Raw genomic sequence first — 9266 nt, forward strand, 5'->3', positions numbered from 1 at the left:
CCAGGCAATGATATACTACTCAAGATAAAGCTTGGTAAATTATAGCCCCATAAAGTGTTATGAAGGATTTGGAGCTCAGAGGAGGGAGTGAGGCCTCAGAGCTGGGGAGGAATCAGCCGAGGGAGACTTCTGTAAGAAGTAGCCCTTGGACCCTGAAGAGCCCTGGGAGGGCTTAGCCACCTGGATTGGGCAAGTGAAACACTGAGCAAAAGCCTGGAAGCAGAAAAATAGGGGTGCCTGGAAGACACGCGGCATGGGCTTGTGGGCCCGGAGCAAGAGAAGCAGGGCCTTCCTCCAGCCCTTTCCTTGAGAAGTAATTACTGAGACCCTTCTTGGCACTGTTTTGGGCACTGGGGATGCAAATGAGTCTAAGTCAGGCATGGGTCCTGCCTGCCAGGACCTCCAAGCCTAGTGGAGAGAGGGGTATATCACCAGACAGCGCAGGTCCCTAACTCCTGTGAGAGGCCCTCACGTAGGGTGGTAGAGGGCCACGGGGTTTGAAGAAGAAGAGTCATAGGGACAGAAAGATCAGTACTGCCCCGTAGAGAGGCTGCTCCGGCTGCGGCTTGGTCAGTGTATTGGAGAGATGACGCTGGGCCGGGGAGGCCTGCTGAGTGAATGGCAGTGGCGGGGAGAACCTGCCACACCTGCTGTTTTGGCTCAAGCACCATCTCAGGGGCTCCTTCTCCTTGGCTTTTCCTAAAATCTCAACCCACTCACAGAGGAGATAGCCGCTGCCTCGGGAAGATTTAGAAGGCCCAAGAGGCCAGGTAGGTGGTTGGGGAGAGGCTGAGACTCTCTCTCTTCCTGGGAGTGTGTTCGAGGAGCCAGGCTGGTTCGGGGGTTAGCTACTACTGGGGCAGGCATGTCAGCAATCCTGCGGGACTTCCAATGGCCAGGGTAGGGGGTGTGGGACAGCCAGGTCAGGCTTCTCCTAGCACATAGGGGTCTTGCCCTTGCAGCGAGATGGCCAGAATTGACGGGTGAAACGCAGCTTCTTCTTGTAACTGCCCAGGTGACGCTGCAAGCAGAAGGCCACCTCCTTGTCACAGGCGCACAGCTCCTGCTCACACCAGCTTCCCTTGTCAGCTGTGGGATGGAAGAGTGGGGAGCTCAGTGTCTTTCTTTTCCTGATACAGAGCCAAGGGTGGGCCTGCGGTCCCCGGAGGGAGCTTCTGAAAGCAGTGCCATTCTTGCCCAGCTTTAGAGTACCCTTCCCAGCTACTTCGATTCTAGCTGTGTGACCTCGGGCACGTACCATGACCTCCCCACGTGGCATTGCACCTTTATTTATTTACTCGTCCATTCAATGAACAGTTGAGCCCTATCTAGTGGCAGGCCCGGGGGGAATAGGACTGAACACAGTGGACCTGTGAAGTTCACACTCCATGGGGGTGGCAGATATATGAGAAGCACAGAAATGAATATATTACAAACTGTGCTACATGGAAGCAAGGAACGATGCCAGGGCTACGAGATGATAAAACAGTGAGACAAGAGCCATTGGAGCTGAGACCGGAAGCGTCTGCTCTCCCTGTGGAAAGCCAGGGTGGAGGAGGGGGAGTATTCTAGGCAGATGGAATAGCATTTGCAAAGACTCAGGCAGGAGGGACCACAGTGCTTTAGTTGCATTATCTGTAATAAAAAGGGAATGATTATAAAGTGCTGCCTCAGGGGGCTGTCATGGGACTTAAAGTACGAAGGCAAAGCACTCAGCACATAGTAAGTGCTCAATAAATTTTGGCTATTGTTGTTGTTATTATCATTATTAAATTCTAAATTAAAAGGGGCTGTTGTGATGTGAGCATCTAATTCCCAGCCCTTGGACCTGCCACCTTCCTTTGTGCATGGAGCCAGGTGACCTGGGATCCGACCCAGGCTCTGTCATTTTCAGCTGAAACTTCTTCACTCTACTCTCAGTTTCCTGTCCATAAAATGGAGGTTATCGGGGTGGGGCTGCCTCCTGGCTGAGCTACTATGAGAATTAAAAATGATGAAGGTAGCAACAATAATATCGGTAGCCCATGTCATCTATCAAACATGCACTCTGTGACAGGCATCTGTGAGGCTCATTCTATCTGTTCTCATTTTAATTCTTGAATTAACTTTAGCAGGTAGGATACTGTTGGCATCCTCAGTTTACAGATGAGGATACTGAGGTTCAGAGAGATTGAGCAAACGTGTTCAAGGTTACACAGCTGGGCAGTGGTGGGTCTGGGATCTAAGCTGAGGTCCACCAGGCTTGCAGATCCTACAGGGGCCAAAGCCCCCACTGAACCTCTCCATACTTCCACCCCCATTCCTGCCCTTTCTCCAGAGCCCAGCTGTTGCCACTGGACGTATGAGAAAAACAGAGGTTGAGTAGCTCGTGCATCATCTCACGCATATGAAGGCGGTGAGCACCAGAGCTCCCCTCCCCACTCTCTCACTCCAATCCTGAGGCCCAGGCACTCACAGCACTGGATGTCCCCATGGGAAAAGTTGTAGTTGTAATGGTCCGTGTGGAAACGGCAACGATGGTGCCTCAGGTGAGCATAGCAGCAGTCGTGGGCATGGCAGCACCTGGAGGGAGAGGGAGAGGACAGGAGGTGGGGCAGGCAGCAGAGTGCCCGGGTCCTTAGCTGACTCGGCTCTTTGGCAGCCCCCGGCCCCAGGGGAGAAGCTGAGAGCCCACCTTGGAAGAGTCGAGGCCTGCAGGGGTCTAGCCTTCTTGACAGCCTCGCTCGCTAACACGTATTGAGTGCTTCCTAGGTACCAGGCGCCAGCTTTTTAAAATGAATTTTCTCTTAATAGTCACTACCACCCTATGACAAAGGTACTAATATTATCCCCATATTGCAGATGAAGAAATTGAGACTCAGGGAGGTCAAGCCACTTTCCCAAGGTCACACAGCCTGTATGTGGTGGATTAGGAAAGGGACCTGGCTGGCTCTCATCTCTCCTCTGGCCGATTCTCAGGTGAAGATCAGATGAGATAATGACAAAAAAAAGTGGGACTTTTTAAAAACACTGTGCATTGGCAACAGAGAGTGTGTGTGGGTATTCTAACTAGATTAGGGGTTGGGAGTGGAAGGGGGACCTTCAGAGACTTTAGGGAACCCTCTAGAAGGGAAGCTGCAGGAAGGCCGGGGCTGTATCAGAGCTCAGCAGAGTTCCTAGCACACAATACAAAACAAATTCACAAAATTAATAAATGGATGGAGAGGAAAGGGAAGAGTTCTGGAGTGAAGGCAGGACCAGGCTGGCACTCATGGGGCTGCCTGGGAGGGGTTACCGGTCTGTGGCATCTAGGGGTGGGCCTTTGCCACCGAGGCCACAGTGACAGCCGTAGAACCAATAGGAGATGATGGGCGTCTTCTCAGTCATTTGTCTGACCATGTTGTTCAGGTTCAGAATCCCGCCTTGGGTTGGACACGCACCTGCCAAGATGCCCAGCAACAAGGAGAGGACATGAGTCTCAGGGGAGGTCAGTGGACCCCAAGCCTGGTACCTCTGCTCCACCTGGACCAAATCAATGACCTTGGATAATAAAATGAAAACAACCACTACAAAAATATAAAAATATACTGATAGTGAATGAGAGCTTACTATGGGGTCTTTTCATGTAGTTATTTATTGACTCCATCCATCCCATGAGATAAGTACTATTTTTTTTTTTTTTTTGATAAATAAACTCTTATTTTGTATCTCCCAGATGTCCAGAAAAGCTGCAGAGGTCATACAAACAGTTCTCATAGAACTTTCCTTTAGTGTCAAAACCATCTTGTATAATTCCAGTATATTTATGAAAACGAAGAAACCAACATTAGTATATATATATTTTTTAGGTGATGCAACCTTTGGTTGACCTCACAGATTGCAAGGACCTTGTCAGCTTACAACCCCTTATTTTTTATGCCTCCAGCACCTGGTCTTCCTAGATGGTCTCCCATCCAAGTACGAACGAGGCCCAACCCTGCTTAGCTTCCGAGATCAGACGGAATAGGGCTTGTTCAGGATGGCACGGCCGTAGACTCGACATTAGTATAATAAATATTATTTTTACCCCCCGTTTCAGGGATGAGCAGACTGAGGCTCCAGTAACTTGCTCCAGGTCATAGTGGCTGGTAAATGGAGGAGCCAAGGTCAAAACCCAAGGCGGTTTGGTTCTATTCTCGGTCCCCGAGCATCGAGGTCCCATTCGATAAGAGAAAGAGGCACCCTGTGTCTTACACCCTCCCAGCCCGACACCACATGTAGTGGAGAAATCCATGCATTCAAGAGTGCACCTGGTTCTTCTGGGCAGCAGTGTGATTTAGAAATCAATAATTTTCATGGATATTTTTCATTTCAGTCATAAAAGCTTCTGGTTAGAATTGATAAGGGGAATTTGTTTTATTGGGAGAGAGGAATGCGTTCTGATGAGTTAGGAGAAATGAAATTATATTAAGTCAGTGAATTCAGGAGAGTTTGGGAGGAGCAGACAAAATAAGAAGGGGACTGAAATGTAGCTGTGTGCAACCTCTGCAGATGGTTCAAGGGCACAGATGGGGCTCATAATCTCAGGGAGACGGGGCTGGGTAGGTGCCTTTGGCGATCCGAGCTATAGAGCTCCCTAATCCCCACGCAAATGACGTTATAATGAAAGCTCCTCGTGCAAATGAATTAAATAGTGAACTAGAAGGGGTTGGGGTGGGAACAGCGGGACTGTGAGGGACTCGTGCAGCGGACCAAGGGTGAGATCACCCTTGGTGGCCTTGGGCTGCAGCTGAAAGTGACAGGTGGTGCTCATTACTTAAAAACCTGTTGTGTCCCCACTGTGTCCCCTCAATGTGTGAGGATCCACGTAGCCACTTCTGTATGACATGGTGGCTCTAGCTATACCGATGTTAAAGAGAAAATTTGTAAGCTTGGACTGGGCTGATGAATGATCCCAGGTCCTCTGGAATCCCGGATTCGGTGATAAGGACCCTGAACGTAACCCTCTGCAGGGAGAGTGACATCCACCTCTTGGGCCAAGCAGGGATCTGAATTCAGAATCTTGCCTTTTTTGGCATACTTCCATCCCTCATTCTGCCCTAAATCTACCCCTTTCAATTTCAGCTTGGAAATACACACACAAACCAACTCATGCCTGAACGATGCAGCTCTCCCCTGCCAGGCAAGCCATAAAAACAGCTTTGATTCAGGATGCCTTTGGGTGGCCTTATTTATTACAGTTTTATAGAGAGGTGAACCCAGCCCTGAGAAATTGAGGAGTTCAATTGGTGGCTACGAGGGCTTCGGTGAACTGGGCTTAGCTTGTCAGCAATTCTCGTCTTGGTAGCTTTCTCCATCCTCATCTGCTACTGAGGGGGGCGGAGCCCCTCCTTCCAAGGGTTCCCCACAGTGGTGGGAGGCAACGCTGCTACCACCTGGGGTGCATGTTGTGTGTTAAGCTATTGCTTCTTACTGTTACTTACACTTTCTAAACATTGTATATGTTTTGTCATTAGAGTCCTTCTAAAAACCCTATGAAGAGGGTGCTATTGTACCCACTTTACAGATGAGGATGGAGAGAGAGGGTGGCTTGGCCGAGATCATACTGCCAGGAGATGGCGGGGCCAGAGTTTGAATCAAGTTCATCTATGTATTTTCTCTCTACATTGTATTGCCTCTTCACATCTAAGAGATGAATTTCTGTAGCTCGATTGCAATTTTCCTAATGATTTTCATTGTAACCCTGGAAATATGTTCCTCTCAAGAACTTGGGAGTCCCAAGGTAACATATGACCCCATCTAAAAATGTATCCTTTTTAAGATCACATATTTTGAGACGGTCAAGAAACAAAAATACCAGTTTACAAGCAACCATATTTTTATAATTGACTTACTAAAATCAAAGAGAAATTGCCCATCTCCCGATGGTCCACAGAACCCTCTTCCCAGGTTCAGCGGAGATGATGAGCATGAATGGGTTCTAAAAATAGAGTACTGTCTCTATGTGAATGATTGTTATTATTCGGTCAAAGGGACAGGTGGGAGCAGGGTGAGGTGGGGAGGTCCCTTTTTGTAATTTCTGTTCAAAGTACCATAGGTATCAACTCAGCAGTTCCCTGGGTTCTGAACCTATAGTTTCTGACCTTCACAGCAGTCCAGAAACATGCCACACAGCTTGGCCGCCCAGAGCTTTCTGACCAGAGCCACTGTTTGAGGGGACTGGAAGCCACTGATGGTTCCTCACCAGAGGCAGAAGGGTTGGGGGGGCCTGAGGGGCCAGGGCAATGGGGATCGGAGCAGCAGCTCTGTCTAAGAAAGAAATATAGGGCCTATGCTCATCCCTCCTCCCCTTCCCAGCCGTGGGTCCTGTCCGCACTCACCAGCAAACACCACCAGCATGCACAACTGGAGAAGCTCCATGATCCCAGCCCAGAGCAGTGGAAGCAGCTGCCAGAAGTCCCCTTCACACAGGCAACCCCTCATATAAGATGCACCTGACCCGGCCGAGCCTGCCCCTGCCCACGCCCCCTCAGCTCCAGATCACCCGTACTACTTCTGTTTCCTCTTTTCTAACATGAGGGAATTTTATTTTATTTTTCATATCTTTCTAAAAACTTTTTGAATGCAAAAGAAACTTTCAGTGCAGAAAATTTGGAAAATATAAGCGATAAGAAGAAATTGAAAATCACCTGTTGAATGTATTAAGCACCGTTAAATGTTTGGTGTATGTCTTTCTGGTTCTGCTGCCATATATATCTTCATGCTTTTTCCTATCCAAATTAGGGAAACATTATTGATGGTCCTTTGCAGTGCTCTGAAGCCTGTCTTTTCACTTAGCAATATAACTTGAACATATTTCTGTGTCGTTAAATATTTTTCTGCAGTAACATTTTGAAAGGTAGCCTTGTATTCCTCATATGGCTAAGCCATTCATTTAACAAATCCTTTATTGGTGGACATATGGGTTATTTCCAATTTTTTACTAGTCTAGACCATACAGTGGTACAGTGAAAAATCCCTGAAGGCTAAGTCTCAGTTCATGTCCAGAATCGTTGCTGTAGAATCTAGTTCTGAAGTAGACTTGCTGAGTCAAAGCACATGATTTGAAGGCAATTGACATGTGTTGACAACTGACTCTGCAGAAGGTCGGCCCCAGGTCACATATGAGAATCCTGATGAGGCAAATGGTGTGGACCCAGGCTACTAGGGCTGGGGTGCTCACGGCAGGACCCTCGAAGGCACCACAAAGAGATAGTCTGCCACAAAGCCACCATCAATAGTCTTTCAAGGTTTAATGGAGTGTCCACAGATGGCAGAAACTGGTTTTCTTTGATGCCCCTTAGACAGCTGTTTAAGGACATAGTGTCCAGGCTGATCTCTTTGCTGCCAAATAATCAGTTCACCCAAAAAAGTATGCCAGCTAGCGTCACTGCTGGAAATTGTTCTCTCTCTTTCTTTCTCTCTCTCTCTCTCTCTCAACTCTCATCCTTCTCTCTCTGAAATCTATTTTTCCCTTTGTTTCTTGACTCCATCACCAACTGATCACCTCATATGTCAGAAAACAATCTGTACACAAAATAACTAAGCAGAAAGCAAAGTAAATGCTTCCGGCATGTTCCGTGACATGCCTCCCCCGAGTGTGCTCAATAGTTACCCTCTTATACTCTCACCAAGGTAGGGCCTTACCCTCCAAACAGTCTTCTAGATCTGGGCTCTTGATGGGGCCTGTGGTTCTATTTGCCAGCGTCCCAGCTCCCCTCGGTCTGGTATCTTTTAGGCAGAAGCCAAAGTAGCCAGGACCATAAGCCTTTTGTTGATTCCAGAAGGCTTTTCCCTAATGGTGGAGAAGACATGATATTGATGCTGTAAGGGAGACTCAAAAAACAGTTGTCCTGGGTTCCTCCAGAGGCCCCAGAGCACCTCTGGAGGCCTGGGCTTGGGATCAGAGGGACCTGGTTCAAACTCTGGCTCCTTCTCTTACCAGCTGTGGGACCCTGGGCAAATCGCTTCACCTCCATGAGCCTCGGTTTCTGTATGTGCAGAATAGGGACAAGATAGGGGCCATAGCCCCTCTCTCCTCTGATCGCTGTGAGGTTTAGAGATCACATGCGTACAGCACACTGCACGAAGCCTCACTCGCGCAGAGAATGCCATTACGGCAACCACAACGCGGGTTACATAGCATCACGTGGAGGTGAAGAGGATGCGGCAGGGAAGTTAAACCCAGCCTGCTTGGATTTTGGCTGGCATCCCCAATGTTCCAGCTGCTTCACCTGGAGCAAGGGGCTTAGCAATGTGTCTTCTGTTTTCTCATGCGTATAACAGGGGCGATGATAGTACCTATTTCATGTACCTATGATAGTACCTATGATGATAAAGCTTTATCTACTTTTAAAAGGGTGCTTTTTTTAGAGTAGATTTCCGGAAGTGAAATTGCTGGGTCAGAAGACGAGAACAGTATTTAAGCTTCTTCCTTTTTCTGAAGACTGTAGGAATCTAGAAACCCCCAGCCTCCATCAGCAGCATATGAATGAGTACTCACTGGGTGTCGGGGTTTCTTGAGACTTGTCAGCAAGTCTGCGGGTTTTTACTCTCCCGGAAACAATAGGAGACAGGCCTGATGATAATGCCAGGCCACAGTACATCGAGATCTCCGGGCTATGGATAGAAAAGAGCAGGAGAGGGCCTAGATGCTGGAGTGCATATTCAGTTGAGAAGAGTTAGCATCCGCTGAGCCTCTACCATGGGCCAGGCACTGGGCTGTTATCTCATTTAATTTTCACGACCACACTGTGAAGGAGATACTGCTATATCCATTTTATAAGTGAGGAAACTGGAGCTTAGAGAGATCAGAAACTTGCCCAGGATCACACAGCAGGCACACGGCAGGCTTTGGGTTAGAACACAGGCCTGCCAGAGCCACCCTTACCATGTGCTGGGCACCGTTCTAAGTGGTCCCACATAGTAAATGTAAGTGGGTACTGCCCTAATCTCCGTTTTACAGACAAGTCATTGTACTCAGGGGCTCTGCCATACTCCCTTGCCTTTCCAGTATAGATGGAGGTGGAAATGAGAAGAGCTGGCAAAGCCCAGAAGCCTACTGTCCCCAACCTCACTGCAGAAGAGAGGAAAGAAGACCTCCATCTTCTAAGAGACACACCGTGACTGAGAGCATGTCCCCTCAGCCAGTGGCCAGAGTCCTCCCCTCCATCCATTCCTCCCTGCCAAGCTCTGTTTACCAGGATGGTCCTCCTGCCTGGATTCCATCCATGATGAAACTGCCAGAGGGTGTTGGAGACAAAGCTCAG

The 9266-nt window shown here is 48.6% G+C and overlaps 1 protein-coding gene and 1 pseudogene across 1 annotated transcript; both read right to left on the reverse strand.

Annotated features, from left to right (window-relative positions):
* Window positions 1-7: 7 nt before the first annotated feature.
* Window positions 8-6395, reverse strand: PLA2G2D (phospholipase A2 group IID). Its single transcript, XM_011357506.2, has 4 exons — window positions 6339-6395; window positions 3275-3419; window positions 2456-2562; window positions 8-1089 (listed from the first exon to the last, which is right to left on the reverse strand). The coding sequence occupies exons 1-4, from the start codon at window positions 6376-6378 to the stop codon at window positions 935-937; spliced, it is 447 nt and encodes a 148-aa protein (XP_011355808.1). The 5' UTR covers window positions 6379-6395; the 3' UTR covers window positions 8-934.
* Window positions 3896-4014, reverse strand: LOC111738270 (annotated as a pseudogene).
* Window positions 6396-9266: the final 2871 nt, after the last annotated feature.

This window comes from Pteropus vampyrus, unplaced genomic scaffold (assembly GCF_000151845.1).
Source record: "Pteropus vampyrus isolate Shadow unplaced genomic scaffold, Pvam_2.0 Scaffold36, whole genome shotgun sequence".
NCBI lineage: Eukaryota > Metazoa > Chordata > Mammalia > Chiroptera > Pteropodidae > Pteropus > Pteropus vampyrus.